General features: G+C 41.1%; 4 protein-coding genes across 4 annotated transcripts; 2 read left to right on the top strand and 2 right to left on the bottom strand.

Moving 5' to 3' along the window:
* Window positions 1-1,602: 1,602 nt before the first annotated feature.
* LOC123721811 lies at window positions 1,603-3,450 on the bottom strand. Its single transcript, XM_045681674.1, has one exon. It carries the CDS (start codon window positions 3,448-3,450, stop codon window positions 1,603-1,605), a length of 1,848 nt encoding a protein of 615 aa, XP_045537630.1.
* A 187-nt stretch (window positions 3,451-3,637) lies between these two features.
* Window positions 3,638-7,882, top strand: LOC106716320 (uncharacterized protein K02A2.6-like). Its single transcript, XM_045681673.1, has 5 exons — window positions 3,638-4,316; window positions 4,677-5,489; window positions 5,547-7,113; window positions 7,225-7,487; window positions 7,863-7,882. Exons 1-5 carry the CDS (start codon window positions 3,638-3,640, stop codon window positions 7,880-7,882), a joined length of 3,342 nt encoding a protein of 1,113 aa, XP_045537629.1.
* Window positions 7,883-7,888: 6 nt separating this feature from the next.
* LOC123721809 lies at window positions 7,889-11,854 on the bottom strand. The gene is made up of 2 exons (XM_045681672.1): window positions 11,047-11,854; window positions 7,889-10,947 (listed from the first exon to the last, which is right to left on the bottom strand). Exons 1-2 carry the CDS (start codon window positions 11,852-11,854, stop codon window positions 7,889-7,891), a joined length of 3,867 nt encoding a protein of 1,288 aa, XP_045537628.1.
* Window positions 11,855-14,481: 2,627 nt separating this feature from the next.
* LOC106716709 lies at window positions 14,482-16,212 on the top strand. The gene is made up of 4 exons (XM_014510274.2): window positions 14,482-14,662; window positions 15,097-15,287; window positions 15,474-15,587; window positions 16,032-16,212. The coding sequence occupies exons 1-4, from the start codon at window positions 14,548-14,550 to the stop codon at window positions 16,164-16,166; spliced, it is 555 nt and encodes a 184-aa protein (XP_014365760.1). The 5' UTR covers window positions 14,482-14,547; the 3' UTR covers window positions 16,167-16,212.
* Window positions 16,213-16,557: the final 345 nt, after the last annotated feature.

The raw sequence follows: 16,557 nt of genomic DNA, 5'->3' as shown, positions 1-16,557 counted from the left end.
GACAAGTAACATCGTTGTATCTCAGGTGAGTCTCGTGTGAGTCACACACGTGGTCCGCCGTGGGGAGGTGAGTATTACCTATCTACAGTTAAGTCAGTTTCGGGTCACGGTACCAAAAGACGACACGGATATTGAAGTTCTTCCTTAAAGTACATAACATATTGAATTACTAGCTGTCACCCGTGACTCCATCCGTTTGGGATTAAAAAATATAACTTAATTAACCTACGTTTTATTCCGTGAGCGTGAGATTCAACGAGATCCATGCAGCAGTTCTGGAGATACTTTGTAACAAACATCCATCCATCTAATCATTCGCATTTATAATATTAGTAAGGTTTATAAACTACTAGCTTTTACCCGCGACTCCGTCCGCGCGGAATAAAAAATAGAAAACGGGGTAAAAATTCCTATGTCCGTTTCCTGGTTCTAAGCTACCTGCCCACCAAATTTCAGTCAAATCGATTCAGCCGTTCTTGAGCTATAAATAGTCTAACTAACACAACTTTCTTTTATATATATAGATAGACTTAAAAATGCTATACATTGGGTGCTTTGACATAGGAAACCCACGATAAGACCACATGTATAAAACTCTCTTCTGTTTCCTTATTAAATAGGTAATAAGGGCCATTTTCATCAGACTTCCCTTAAATGTAGGGGGCCCTTGTAGCATTAGTAGGCCCCTAGTAATAATTTATTTTCACCAACGGTGACACCTAAGTTCATAATTTTGCTTTAGATTTATAGACACTTAACCAAAGAGGTAGCTATCTAAAAAAACTTTATGGGCTAGTTGATGAAAGTGAGCCTAACTAGAATACTAGTCCATTGTAAGTAAGAGTAATATATTAACTTTTTTTGACATTATTTTAATCCATAATAAACTAGCTTTTACCCGCGACTCCGTCCGCGCGGAATAAAAAAAATGCACACAAGATAAAAAAGTTCCTATGTCCGTCTCCTAGTTCTAAGCTACCTCCCCATCAATTTTCAGCTAAATCAGTTCAACCGATCTTGAGTTATAAATAGTGTAACTAACACAACTTTCTTTTATACATATAAGACTAGTTTTTACCCGCGACTCCGTCCACGCAGAATAAAAAAATGCACACAATATAAAAAAGTTCCTACGTCCGTCTCCTAGTTCTAAGCTACCTCCCCATCAATTTTCAGCTAAATCAGTTCGACCGATCTTGAGTTATAAATAGTGTAACTAACACGACTTTCTTTTATATATATAGATAGATAGATATGTGCTAGACATTTGTTAAATAAAGTGCAATAAAAAATAAACATGCATAAACCCTGACTTCTGACTGACTTTTCAACAAACGTGACAGAAGAGACTGAAATGAACAAACTGAAATGAACAAACCAATTACTCTGCAAATGACTATATTTAAATAAATAACAAATAATTGAGAAATAGTAAGAAAAAGGGTAATCGACAGCCAAACGTCAAGAAGCAATATAATAAAAATGTGATTGTCAATAATAGAAAACTACATCGGTTATCAAAAAAGCAAAGAGGTCCGCAACATCCTCCCCCTCGTGCAGCTAAGCACAAACTGGTTATTCAAACCAAGGTCAGTCAAGGCCTTAGGTGGAGAGCCTAACCAGCTTTCGTACGGGTCGGCGTAGCATACCCCCTGCTGTTGTTACGTCCACTACCCTTATCACCTGATCTTTCCCACAGTACGTTTTCGCGACACGGCCTCGTGGCCATGTCCCACGGGGTAAGTTAGAATCAGCTATGATCACTATGTCACCCTCTTGAAGAGCTGTTGAACTGCGGTTGCCTCTTGGCTGCTCACGTGGTTGTAGTGTCGGGAGAACCTCGCGCATCCAACGTGACCAAAAATGATCCGCTAGCCTCAATGCTTTCCTCCATTCAGAACGGCTGACCAAATCGTGATCATTCAAGGCAGTAGGTAGGGTCTGCATGGACGAAGAACCGATTAAGAAATGAAATGTTGTGAGTGTTGTCGGGTCGTCAGGATCTGTAGATACATGAGTTAATGGACGTGAATTGACAATGGCTTCTGCCTCGGCTAGTAAACTGCTTAGGGTTTCTTCTTTTGGAGCTCGTTCGGTTAATGTTGCGTTCAGAGCTACTTTAACTGATCGCACCAAGCGCTCCCAACATCCTCCAAAATTAGGTGCTGCTGGTGGGGTGAACTTCCAGCGTATTCCTTGAGTGCTCATGAAATCTTCGACATTTTCACCGTAGAACTCTCTGAGAATGCGATTGGCACCAACAAAGCAGGTTCCGTTGTCCGAAAAAATAGTATCTGGAGAGCCCCGTCTTGCAATGAACCTTCTAATAGCCATGATGGCAGAGTCAGTAGATAGACTATGTACCATCTCCAGGTGAAGGGCTCTGACAGTTAAACAGGTGAAAAGAGCCACATAACGTTTTTCATGCCTGCGCCCGATAGTGACGCTTATGGGGCCGAAGTAGTCCAGGCCCGTAAAAGTAAAGGGCCGTCGATGGTGAGCTAATCTTTCAGGTGGCAGATCTCCTGTTTTCGGGTTCACCGGCAAGGACTTTCTAATTCTGCAGATCAGACACTCTTTAGCTACTGTTCTCACTGTGTTCCTCAGCCTTAACAACCAGTATTTTTGTCTTAATTCGTTCACGACTAGTTCATAATTTGCGTGACCCGCTTTTCGATGATAAAATTGTACCAATAAACGTACAATTGGGTGACGACCGTCAAGAAGGATGGGAAAGCGTGTGTCAGGATCAATGCCTTCTGCGGCTTTAATTCTTCCGGCTAACCGCAGTAATTTGTCCTCTCCCAAAGCGGGTGACAGTTTTTTGAGACGACTGTTCGGAGGAATAGGCTTCGAATTCAGGACATGAAGAAATTCTATGGAAAAGCTCTCGAGCTGTGTTCGTTGCAGAATTTGCCTTTCAGCGGCCTTTATTAAATCTGCACTAAGAGGCGGTAGGGTAGTGGACGCTGAAGGATGGCGGGCACAAACAACTTCGCCTTTCAATTTAGAATTTCTGAAGGAAGCCAAAATTACACCAAACTTTGCCGCAGCTTGAAGTACCCGGGCTGTGGCACGTAATAAGCGCTGCCAATTACTAAAATTAGCAAAAATAGCTGTGACAGGTGTCGGTAACTCTTCTACAAAGGAAGTTAGTCCGACCAACTCAAAACTATTGGTCTTGAGTTCATCGGTATTTGGTGAGGCATACCTCGGCTCTGTAGGCCAGTCCTCAAAGGATTTAAATAGAAAAGATGGTCCGCGGAACCATCTGTGGGACGCGTCGAGGTTAATTGATCGCGTTCTGGTAGCGTCATCGGCAACATTCAAGTCTGTTGGTACCCATCGCCAGTCACTGACGCAAGAGTTTTCAATAATTTCGCCTAAACGATGGGCAACAAAAGGCTTAAAAGAGCGCGCGTCACTACGTAACCACTGAAGGACTGTCATAGAATCAGTCCAAAAGAAGGTGTAGTATCTGTATTCATAAACAAGTGAATGATTTGTTATCTGTGCATTTTTATGTTTATTCAGAGGGTACATTAAAATATTAGTCTTGCTCAACATGGAGTTTTATTACATGGTGACAGCGGTGTTAAATTACGATTTTATTAGAAAAGTGTAGTTTTGCGCTAAAATGGAGCACGCTAGACCTCCAGCAGAATTAATTTTACACGGTGGGCCGGCGGCGCGCGCAGACGCCTGGCGAAAGTGGTATAAACAGTTTCAAGTCTTTTTGAAAGCGTCGGGAGTACACAAAAGTACAAAAGATGTACAAAGCAGTCTGTTAGTGAATTTAATCGGCCCGGAAGGTTACGATGTGTATACTACGTTTAAATTTACGAAAGATGAGGACGCCGAGGATATCGAGATTTTGGTGAAAAAATTTAATGAACACTTTGGATCGAAGCAAAATACGACGATCACCAGATTTAAATTTTTTACGCGATCTCAAAACCGAGGGGAGTCCATAGACGAATATGTCACCGCACTTAAATTGTTGAGTCAGTCCTGTGAGTTCGAACATTTAGAAGACGGCTTGATACGCGACAGAATAGTTTGTGGAGTAGCGGATGGCGTCGTGAGGGAAAGATTACTCAGGACCGAGGATCTTACGCTGGCTAAGGCAGTAAAAATATGTCAGGCAAATGAAATGTCTAACGAGGAGACTCAGCAGATAGAAGAAACAAAAGGCGGATCGGCGGAGCCGGAGCCGGGCGCGTGGGGCAACGGGCGGCGCGGGCGCGGTCGCGGCGGCCAACAGCGCCCCCTGCCGGCGGCGCGTCGGCGCTCCGAAGTCTCGCCGCGAGTTAAATGTCTTTGTTGCGCTAATTACAATTGCAATAGCGATATTACCTGCCCAGCTAAAAAGGCTATTTGTTTTTTATGCAATCAAATAGGACATTTTAAAAAGTGTTGTCGGCAAAAGTTTTATAAAAAAGTAATGCAATTAAATGTAAGTTACGAAAGTGATAGTGATAAGGATCTTTATCATGTTTCGACTCTTCGTGAAAAATGTAAGGACAACAAGTATGGCGGCAAATGGTATGAATATTTAATTTTAAATTGTAGTGGAAATCGCGAGTTATTTAAGTTAGATACGGGTTCAGATCTAAATGTTATTTCTATAGATACGTTTAAAAGACTAGGATGCGACTTTGCTATTTTATATTCAGATAACACAAGAGCGCAGTCATTTTGTGGTAATTACTTAACTGTTGTCGGAGCATGTGATTTGTCATGGACATACAAAAGTCGTACATATAATTTGCATTTCATTGTTACTAAACATAATTGTCAAAGTGTACTCGGTAAAAATGCTTGTGAAGAATTAGGTATGATAAGGCGTATCCATACTATTGACATTACATCTTACGACGATTTGTTCAAGGGGTTGGGCAAGTTACCGGGTAAATATAAAATTGTAATCGATGAGAGTGTACAACCGTCGATATGTCCTGTTAGAAAAATACCTATAGGTGTTAGACAAAAGTTGTTAGTCGAATTGAATCGCATGACGGAGTTAGGCGTGATACGAAAAGTTTCTCATCCGACGGAGTGGGTTAACGCGATAGTGGTGGCCGCCAAGAAGGACGGCGGCATTCGCGTGTGTCTTGATCCGCGTCCGCTCAACAAAGCCGTGCTCCGCGCACACTATCCGTTGCCCACGCTCGCGGAGATAGCTTGCAGGCTGCAAGGGGCCACCGTTTTCAGCAAGCTCGACGCGCGCTCGGGCTTCTGGATGTGTGAGATCGATGATGCGAGCGCCGATTTATGTACCTTCGGGACGCCTTTCGGGCGTTACCAGTTCTTGCGCTTACCGTACGGAATTAATTGTGCACCGGAAGTTTTTCATTCAAAAATTCGACAGATTCTAGAGGATTTAGAAGGCGTTGACTCGTTTGTAGACGATATTGTCGTTTGGGGCGTAAATATCGAAGAACACGATAGGCGCTTAAAGGCCCTTCTCGATAGGGCCAGAGAAGTAGGTATTAAATTTAATCGTAAAAAATGTGAATTCGCCGTAAAACAAATTAATTATCTAGGTCATACTTTCAGCGCTAGCGGCATGCAAATAGATAGGAGTAAATTAAGGGCTATTACGGATATGCCACCACCTAAAGATAGGCCGTCTTTGGAACGTTTTTTGGGCATGGTTAATTATTTATCGAAATATATACCGAATTATTCCGAGGAAGTTTATCCGTTGAGATGTTTGTTAAAAAAAGATAGCGTGTGGTGCTGGGACAGGGTACATGAGGCGGCGGTGACGCGCGTCAAGCGGCTGCTGAGCGGCGCGCCCGTATTGGCGTTGTACGAGACGCGCGCGCCAGTGCTGGTGTCGGTGGACGCGAGTGCGCGCGCGCTCGGCGCCGTACTGCTGCAGCGAGGTCGTCCCGTCGAGTTTGCCTCCATGACGCTCAACGACACGCAATGTCGCTATGCGCAGATTGAAAAGGAATTACTAGCTATCGTTTTTGCGTTGGAGCGGTTCCATCAATATGTTTTCGGTAGGTCGGACGTTACGGTGGAGACAGACCACAAACCATTAGAATCCTTGTTTAAGAAATCTTTGGACTCGGTGCCGGCTCGCCTCCAACGCATGATGTTAAGGGCACAAGCTTATGATTTTAAAGTTGTATACAAGCCCGGAAAGTATATGTATATTGCGGATACACTGTCGAGAGCTCCGCTAGGAGAAATATTGTCGGATAACATAAGTAACGAAGTCGAGGAGCAGACCTGTTTTTTGTTAGAAAATGTCAGATTCAGTAGTGAAAAAACAAAACTTGTTAAGGAATTTACAGCCAAAGATGAAGAGTGTCAACTTTTAATATCGTATATAGGTAACGGTTGGCCAGACAATAAATACGAAGTCGATGAACGTGTTCGCGCGCAGTGGTCCTACAGGGAATTATTTGAATACGTCGATGGCATAATTTTTAAGGACAATCTTGTGTATATACCGCGCGGTCTGCGTAAGGAGATGATAGAACGCGTTCACGACGGGCACATGGGCATAGACCGTTGCAAGCGGCACGCGCGCGAAGTCATGTTCTGGCCGGGCATGTCGCGCGATGTCGAGCAGCGCGTGCGGCGCTGCGCAGCGTGTACAGAGCGCGCTCCGCGCCCCCCGCGTGAACCCCTCTTGTTTCATCACATACCTGATATACCCTGGGTCAAGGTAGGTTCAGATATTTTTCAAATAGGAAAAAACTATTATCTTATATTAGTGGATTACTTTTCGAATTTTGTTGAGGTAGTTATGTTAACGAATATTTGTAGCAGATCAGTTATCGGCGCTTTAAAGGAGCAATTTGCTCGACACGGCATTCCGGCCCATCTGGTGACAGACAACGGGCCCGCTTACGCGTCGAAAGAGTTCGCATTGTTTTGTAGGACGTGGGGTTTTGATCATATCACAACGTCGCCCCATTATCCGCAGTCGAATGGACGGAGTGAGAGAACTGTTAGAACCGTAAAAGAAATGTTAAAGAAATCGTATTTGTCGGGCACTGATTTTTATCTAGGATTATTAAATTTTCGAGCGACACCGCGTGACGGCATCGCTTCACCTTCGGAGTTATTGATGGGTCGTAGGATAAATACTCGGCTTCCCATTCATTTGAGCAAACTTAAACCTTCTCGAGACAATAGCGAAGATTATAAAAACATTCGAGAAAAACAATTTAAGTGTAAAACTAGATACGACTGTCACTCCAGGGCGCTCCCGGAGCTGCAGGCCGGGCAGGAGGTGATCATCGCGGACGGAGTGAGTCGGCGCAGGCGCGGCCGTGTGCAGGCGCGCGCTGCGCAACCACGATCTTACTTTGTTAGTGATGCCGCGGGCAGATGTTACAGACGTAATAGGCGGCATTTGATTAATATTGGTCAGCAGGGCAGTGCCTATGGCGCTACTGAACCCACTGAGAGCGGCTGCATCCCGGGAACGTCTAGCGCAGACTCGGCATTACAACGCGACCTAGGTAACGAGGCCACCACAATCGCAACGTCTTCACTCTTACCCAATAATAATGCGCAAAAAATTGATGTTAGGCAGGCGGCTATTTCAGCGAAAAATAAGTTTAAAAATTTGTTTCCGTAATTGAAGTTTAAAATACTTATTTAGTTTTACATTAAATGTTAATAGTTTAAATTTTTTTTTTCTGTTATTATTATGGTTAAAAAAAAAAAAGTATTTACTTTATGTTAAGTTTAAGTTTTGCTGTTCTAATTAGTTTGTAAGATTTTTGCATGTTTTGGTTAAAAAAAAAAAAAAAAAAAGGAAGGAGGATGATGTAGTATCTGTATTCATAAACAAGTGAATGATTTGTTATCTGTGCATTTTTATGTTTATTCAGAGGGTACATTAAAATATTAGTCTTGCTCAACATGGAGTTTTATTACAGAAGGTATGTGCCGGTTGTTTTCTATGACTGTCCTTAATGGTGACCGCGAGACGAGAAGCTATTAAAGCGGCCTGGAGCTCTAAACGTGGGATAGAGGTAGGTTTCAAGGGTGTAACTCTTGCCTTACTAGAGATGAGAGAAAGCTCGATGCTGCCGTCTGAGTACAAAAGACGCCAATAAGCGACACATGCGTAAGCGAGCTCACTTGCATCAGCAAAAACGTGTAACTCCCTTTGAGTTGGTTCAAAGTTTTTAGAGTTAGAATACCAACGTGGAATTTCCAAAGAAGTAACTTTTGACAACTCCTGAAACCAATCAGACCACCTTAATGCTTCCGTGGGTTGGAACTCGGTGTCCCAGTCGACATTAGACCTCCACGTTTGTTGGAATAAAATTCGACCCTTTACAACTATTGGAGCTAATAAGCCTAACGGGTCGTACACACGCATGAGGTGACAAAGAACTTTGCGTTTTGTGAGAGGGTTCGGAAATGTTTCACCTAACCCTGAACGGAACCCTAAATTATCTGTTGTGGGATTCCACAATACTCCTAATGCTCTAATATTATTTGCAGAGCAGCTGCCAACATTGATTTCCGACGACGGTTGAGTGGCCCTAAGATCAGCAGGAATAAATTTCAGCGCTGATGGGTCGTTGGAAATCCAGCCCCGTATTTCGAAGCAGGCATCGCTGTGTACGGTAACAATATCTGCCGCCAGTTGTGCTGCCTCTTGAACGTCATCGAGAGAGTCAATATAATCGTCCATATAATGATTATACAAAATAGCATGAGCTGCCTTAGGAAATAAACTTTCGTGCTCACAAGCGTTTTTATTTTTAATAAATTGTGCTATAAATGGACTGCAGCACGCACCGAAAATGACGGCTGTCATCCTAAACTCCTTTATTGGTTGGTCTCTGCTTGACCTCCAGAGATACCGGAGAGCGTCCCTATCTTGCTCCCTGATCCTTACTTGAGGGAACATTTCCCGGATATCAGCAGTGAGAGCAATACGACCCTCGCGAAACCGAAATAAAATACCTAACAAAGGCTGAAGCAGGTCTGGGCCAGGTAACAACAAAGAGTTTAGGCTGACGCCTTCATTCGTGGCTGCGGCGTCGTGAACTACACGAAGCTTACGTTTCTGAGGGTGGTACACGCCAAAATGGGGTAAATATAGCCTCATAAAAGAAGATTGTTTATCTTTAATGTGGTTGGCGTAGTATGACTCAGGAGCACATTCTTCTGCATAACCTTTCGCTATCATGTTTGAAATGAACACGTCATATGCTTTTGCAAAGTCAGCGTCTTTAGCCATGCGCCTTTCTAGACTTAAAAATCGTGACATGGCTTGAGGGTAGCTGTCGGGAATGCGCTGTATATCGTCACGCCACGGCATACCAACCTCAAATCGACCAGAAGTGGGGAGACGTCTAGCAGTCTTTTCTAAGATCTCGACTGCACGTTTATCTGCCTTAGAATGTAGAGTTTCTTTTTTAGAAATACCTAATGAATCAATTTTGTATTGTTCCCTAATAAGAGAGTCTAATTTCTCGTCATCGGAAGGTTCGATACACACACCGTGGTTAACAAACTCCACTAATTTAGTTTTACTGCTCGCGATTCCATAAAGCACCCAGCCTAAGGCAGTTAAACAGGCAACGGGTTCATTCTTACCACCACACCTTACCTCGCTGCTGATGGACAAATGCCAATGCTCTGCCCCAATTAAAACTGATGGAGTAGCATCTTCGTAAGTTACGTTGCAAGGTAAATCTGCTAAATGTGCGAAAGAAGCAATAGTTTCCTGCCTAATTGTTTGAGGACGCAGAGATAAAGACTCCATAGCTCTCGCATTTTTCACTAAAAATGTGTCTCGTGTGTGCCTACCCTTAATGTGAAAATCTACATACGATATCGTAGCGTTTCTACTAAGACCACCGATACTATTGACCGTTATTTTCTGGTGAGGCCCTGTCGCACCTATTTGAGCAGCAATACTTGAGTCGATGAGCGTAGCAGTGCTACCGTCGTCGAGAAGTGCGTAAACATTGCAACTTCCTGAGGGACCAGAGACAGTAACAGGTAAGATTTTCAGAAATACACGTGGGCACATAGTTAAGATAGAGCTGGGTTCTTGAACACCTGTAGACGTGGTAGAAATTATTACCTTTTCGACAGATGTAGGCTCGTGCTGCGTAGTCGAATGATCATTTTCGGCGGATTGCGTGTCGAACGCAGTATTGATAGAAGAAGCGGGTTGTTTACCATGCAGTAACGGATGATGACGTAATAAACACCCATCGACACCACAAGGGTTAACTTTACATGTTTTCCATTGATGTGAATAACGCTTAAGACATCTATAACACGCTTTTACCTCACGCAGCCATATCCACCTTTCATCAACAGATAAGGCTTTGAACTCGGAACATGACTTAATATTGTGATCTTTTTTGCAAAACGCGCATTCAGGCTTTTGAGTAGACACCACCTTAGAATTAGGTTTAGAGTGTGTAACTATGTGAATGTTTTCCCGTTTATACGGTTTGTTTACTTGAGAGTTTTGTGGTGAATGTTGGATTGAGCAAGATTCCGGTGATAAACCGAACCGAATAAGTTGATCTAACTCGCGCCTCAAAAAATCAGACATAATCTCCAATTTAGGACGCCCTGTAGTATCTTGCATAGCGAAGTCCGTCCATCTTACTTTAGTAACCGGGTTTAATTTTCCTAAGACGGCGTGAAATAGTTCTGGAGAGTGCAAGTACTCAACTTGTTCCAGTATTTTAAAAGAAGATATAGAATTACGTACCTTATTCGTTATCGTAATTAACTCTTTCAAGTCATTTCCCAAACGTGGTAGATTTTTTAGAGCGGAGACTTCCTTAAATACTATAATTTCCGGGCGAGCGAAGTTCTCCTCCAGAGCTCTAATTATATCGTTTGGGTCCTCTGTAGCCAGCAACAGTGACCCAACTGCATCTCGGGCCGCGCCGCGAAGAGCATTTTGTAACCTACTAATATTTTCAATATCTGAAAAATTGCTTTTGGTTAAATTAAAAATACGTTTAAAATGTAGCCATGTTAAAGCATCTCCGTCGAAAGGAAACAATTCTATCTTATGTTTATGACGGTGCGAAGTAGCAAGCGCCTTGGCCGCAGCTGCAGTGTCAGCAACAGCTTGAAGCAGGCTACTCTGATCAACCTCCGTGGATATGAGCGGTCGCGTTAACACGGCCGCCTCGGACGCTTTTGTGACGTTTGAAAATTGCTTCTGAAGAACAAAACGGTTAATAGGGGATTCAGTTGACCCAGTGGCCGGCAGAGGTGCCTGGTGGCCGGGAGGCGGAACCATTACTTGCTCGCGCCCTACTACGGGAATGCCTCTATTAACTGTATCTTCGCCAACGCATAGCATGGCCGCCTCGGACGGCCTATTGACGTTCGAGAGTTGCTTCTGGTGAAAAAAACTGTTAAAAGGGGATGCAGTTGACCCAGTGGCCGGCAGAGGTGCCTGGTGGCCGGGAGGCGGAACTATTACTTGCTCGCGCCCTACTGCGGGGATGCCTCTAATAACTGTATCTTCGCCAACGCAAACTGGCTGTCCTAAACTTTGTACCCATCTTTCTGTTCTTTCTCCGCTGATCCTGGCCGAACCACTGCGACTGCTGCGACTTGAAGCGGCTTCCGCATCGAGAGCGGCAAGTTCGGCCTGCAGTTCGCCCTCCTCCACCTGCCGACGGAGTGCTGCCAGTCGACTTTCACGTTGCCTCTCGTGTTCAGCGAGCTCCTGTTCGTGCTCGAGACGTCGGCGCAGAGCGAGGGCCTCTATGGCGGCCCTTTGAGCCTTAATTGTGGACGACGAGCGTGATGACTTTGACTTCTCACTTGGGGCAACGGTGTCTACATGTTGGGAACTAGTCGCAGGGCTTGTCGGCATGATTTTACTTTTACTGCGGGTGATCATTAGGTGAAAAAAATAAAATAAATAAAGTAGTGAAAATGAAAGCAAATACTACGAAATGAATGAATAACTAAAGTTACGTAATGAAAAATAGGTACGCTGGAAACTTACGGGTGAAGGACCAAAATGAAATGAACAAACTGAAATGAACAAACCAATTACTCTGCAAATGACTATATTTAAATAAATAACAAATAATTGAGAAATAGTAAGAAAAAGGGTAATCGACAGCCAAACGTCAAGAAGCAATATAATAAAAATGTGATTGTCAATAATAGAAAACTACATCGGTTATCAAAAAAGCAAAGAGGTCCGCAACAGAGACATTCCTTGGAATTACGAATTATATAATTTTTTTATCAATAAGGCGGGAAACAAGCTAGTCATATAATGTCAAGTGATTTCTACACAGACATTTGTAACAAAGTAATGTGTTGCAGATGTGTTTGGACAGAGGAAAGGAAAAGTTAAAAAAAGGATTATTCTTTTTCCTGCACATCCTCTACCTTTACTCACCTTAATCAACCATTAGCAGAAGACATTGTCTTCTTACGTATTGAAGAAACAAACTGTCGGAATTTGTCGCTTTTCAATTGGTTTTGAATCCAAGACCAAAATAAGACACAGATCATTGATCCTACAGGGCATAAACAATAACATGCGAGGCATTACGTGATCTCTTATCTAACCTTGTCCACGTTACTATATCCGCGAGGGGAATGACTAATTAAACTCATTGCATGCACTATGCATTATCTTACATACCTCTATGTTATACGGTTGCCCCGTTTAGCATCAAACCGTAGCCAACTATAAGGTCAATTGCACTTCTATTCCCTTCTCATCCTATTCTTAAAGGGAAATATCCTCTTTTTGTACGTCCCTTCCTCTGTCCATTAAAGGCAACGTATCTGTAACCGTTTAACTTACTGCATATTTCTATGGACAAAGGTCACGTCTAAAACCGACGATAGCTATAATAATTGCTAAAGAGTATACCATTTTCTCAATATTTTTTTCTTCATAATCATTCCAAACCACATACCGTATAGCCTTAACTGCCAGTTATTTTTAAACCGTTTAAATACAGCCACCGAGCCGTGTGTCCGGTGAGTCATGGAATTTAAAAAAAAACTATTTACTTTCGCGCGCATGACGCACTAAGTAATACAGTTGGTACAGGCCGCTCATATTAAATACTAGTAACAATAGAATAGTGGCTTTTGTGGTTATCGGTAATAACAGAAGCTAATATTAACTTCATACGTGGATGTTATATTACATATAAGTAATGATATAATTGTACCTTTTAATTCAGATTCTTTATTAATATTGCCTATCAATTATGAGCAGCACCTAACCAAAAATTACTTATACGTATAAAAAATCGAAGAATACAAAGTGATAGTTTGACACCGTCTCCGTCAAGGCTTTTCAGCCTTCTTTAAATTAGTAGTGACTACAATAGTCAATAACGCTGGCTCCTTGCGAGTAAGTTGACTTCACTCATCATATTTTCCTTTATCATACGAATAACTGTATAAGATAGTAATAAAGAACTTGCTTTTTTTATAAATTATCCTACATTCGACTTATTTAGCTGATAAATCACTTCAATAATATGCCTATACTAAGTAATTCTAATCACATACTTCTGTCTCAAGACACACTTTCCCTCTCACCTATATTCCGACACTTTCACTTTCTTTTATACAGGACCAGTGCCTGTGAGTTAACACTGCTTAAAAACAGTGTAAAACATGTCGTTGTCTGTTTTTTTGTCAAGTTAAATAAAAAGGATGAAGATATGTTTTCGTTGAGTTTTAAAGAAGCAGGTTTGTGCTCTAAAAAATAAAATATAAGTACGATTTTCGTTTTTTTAATAAAGTTTCTTGCTTTATGTATTACTAGCTGTCGACCGTGTCTCTGTGTATGTGAAATTAAAAAAAACTTGATAAGTATTGTAAGTGTTCATCCGGACTATGTTCTAGGTCTGTGCTAAATTTCATCTAAATCCGTTGAGCCGTTCAGGAGTCACTTTATAACAAACATCCATCCATCCATCCATCTAAAACAATAACTACGAATCTAACAAATAACAATGAAGAGGTATTTAGTTTGCATGCAATTAGACTAGTTTTTATTTTACACAAATATAACGAACCTTTTAATAACATGTACTGTAATTTCGATAGGAAAATGTTACGTACAATTTTGTTGAATATTTCTTAATCCAATTCAGTCACGAAGCCGTAAAATATATTTTTGTTTATCGCGTTTGAAATAACATAATCACATCGAATTAAATTTTTTTGCTTAACATTTCTTTTGGCTTAATGACTTGTAACACGTAACAATTTATTAATTTTACAAGTGGAAAGAAACAGTATTGCGAAAATTCAGTTATTTAGTTGAGGTCAAATTCCTGCTTTTTACGGCTTATATAAACTATTTTCTTCCGTGATCAGTGTTGACAACCTAACACACGAATAGTTAAGAATTTCGGAATCAAAATTTAAAACTATGAAACCTTTTTCGATCACAAAGCTTTTAATTATTATGAAAAAAATACATTTGACATTACAATGACTTTCAAAAATGCCACACTTACAGTATAACTGCATAATTCAGTGTTCTTTGGAGATATTTAAACGATCTAAGTGTGAAATATGAATATCCCTGAGGTATATTCATATGAGGAGCGAGCGATAAACACTGTGGTTTCGGTGATAAACCGAGCGAAAGAGATGCTGGGTGACCGGCAGACTTTGAAGCAACTGGCTAGTTAGTATTAATTTAGGATTAAAATATACAGAGCTAATGTATCCTAATATAACTACAGATTTTGGCCTCTTTTGACACAATGCAGTGATGTAGAGCAAAATCTAAAACTGCAATCAACCAGAGTTGAACTTTCCACAATCATGCCATCTCTTTTACTTTCTTCCTTAGTCTTGGTTTGTTAATAAGAGACAACATCACAATGATCACTCCTCATATGGTCGAATGAAGCTGTAAGACTGTGTTCATTCGTCAAGTCCTAAGAAGGGATTCAGTTCAATTTCTTGATGGACTCTCCCTTTGTGGATTAGACCAGTGTAGAGTTTTTATTAAAAGAGATAGATCACATCTCAACTAACAATTTTAGTATAATTTTTGACTGTTGATGGATACCAAGAGACATTTAGAGTTCCTTAAAATCATACTTTTCTTTACAGATAGTCGTGACGTGTACGCGGCACCCGCCAAAGTGAACCTGTCACGCCTGGAGCCCCCTTTAGCAATAACAAGCCGGGATCTCATCGCTGACACCATCGAGAAGACGTGGAAACTAACAAATCTTTTCAAATATTCACTGAAATATAAAGGCAGCTCTAAAGACGAATGTTTGCAGTATTTCTATTTCGAGGTGAAAAATGCAAGATTAAAATAACTTAGTACCAAAAAATATGAGTAAAAAGAGGTAGTAGTTTTTTTTGTAACGGCTCATGAGAAGAATGAAAAAGCCTTAGTTATAAAAGATAATATTGATCTAAAGAAGTCTTTGAAAATAAAACTGGAAGAAGTACGTTTCACGAAGTAATCTTGATTGCAGGCCATCTTCAGTCAACCGACAGTATCTTATCCCATACCACAAGCTACTGCCTCAGCGTTTTTCCGAGTACAAGATAAACTTATAGAACCACCGGAGAAACGAGGAGTTCCAAAGGTAAGTTTTTTACAGAAAGAAATATAAGCATGCAGTATTATCGAGTTAGATGATGATGATTATCGAGTTAGAGCACATTTTGGTTGGCGATATGAGGATAGAGACAGGAGCAATGAAGACTATAGAAAAAAGGGCATAAAAGGAAGTATATGTACATAATAATAAGATAAATAGACATTCACTAAGTAAGCGCGTACTATCTTTGGGGAACATTATCATTTAACAAATGGTGGGGTCGTGTTCAAACTTAAATCAGGCAATGACGACAATGAAGGGGCTAAGAAGATGGCAATAAAAGGGGCAAACAAAGTGGTAAATACAAGGAAAATATTGAGCAATGAAGGGGACAATGAAGCGAGTGTTGATACAAAGAAGTTGGCAGATAAAAAGGTCAAGAAACTAGACCGAAAAGTGGATATTGTACATATACATATTTATCTTCAGATGACGTTTAGAGTGGAGGGCCACCACATCGACCATGACATCCGGCACGTGCTGCTACCAGCGGACTGGCTGCTCGCCGTCATCATGATGAAGATCAAAGTTTTCAGCAGGATCGAGAGTTATAATGTTTTTTGATTTGTTTTTAATTGTTGTCTACTTATACAATTTATTTTTATTGTACAATGAAGGAGTATTTTACTAATGATTAACTTCAATTAAATTTTGATTTTTGTAATAAATGCTATAAAATTAATGAATGTAATAATTTCAGTTTTGATCAGAGATTATTTTTGGTGAAAATTTGCTTGCAGTTTCAAAGCAAGATATTAGCCAAGATAGGAGAAAAATATTCTTTGAGGAATTGCGCATTTAAAATTATATCGTTCTTCGGTTTAATTTAATTTATTACCCATATTTAAAATTACTAATTTATATGCAAATGAACTGAAATGAATAAAACATAATGCAGACGAGGATACTGGAGACAATAAGATGAAATCACAGCTTATAAAAAACGGATGAACAG

Source organism: Papilio machaon, chromosome 16 (genome assembly GCF_912999745.1).
Source record: "Papilio machaon chromosome 16, ilPapMach1.1, whole genome shotgun sequence".
Lineage (NCBI taxonomy): Eukaryota > Metazoa > Arthropoda > Insecta > Lepidoptera > Papilionidae > Papilio > Papilio machaon.
The sequence above is the reverse complement of the archived record's forward strand: the minus strand, read 5'-3'. Positions and strand labels throughout refer to the sequence as shown.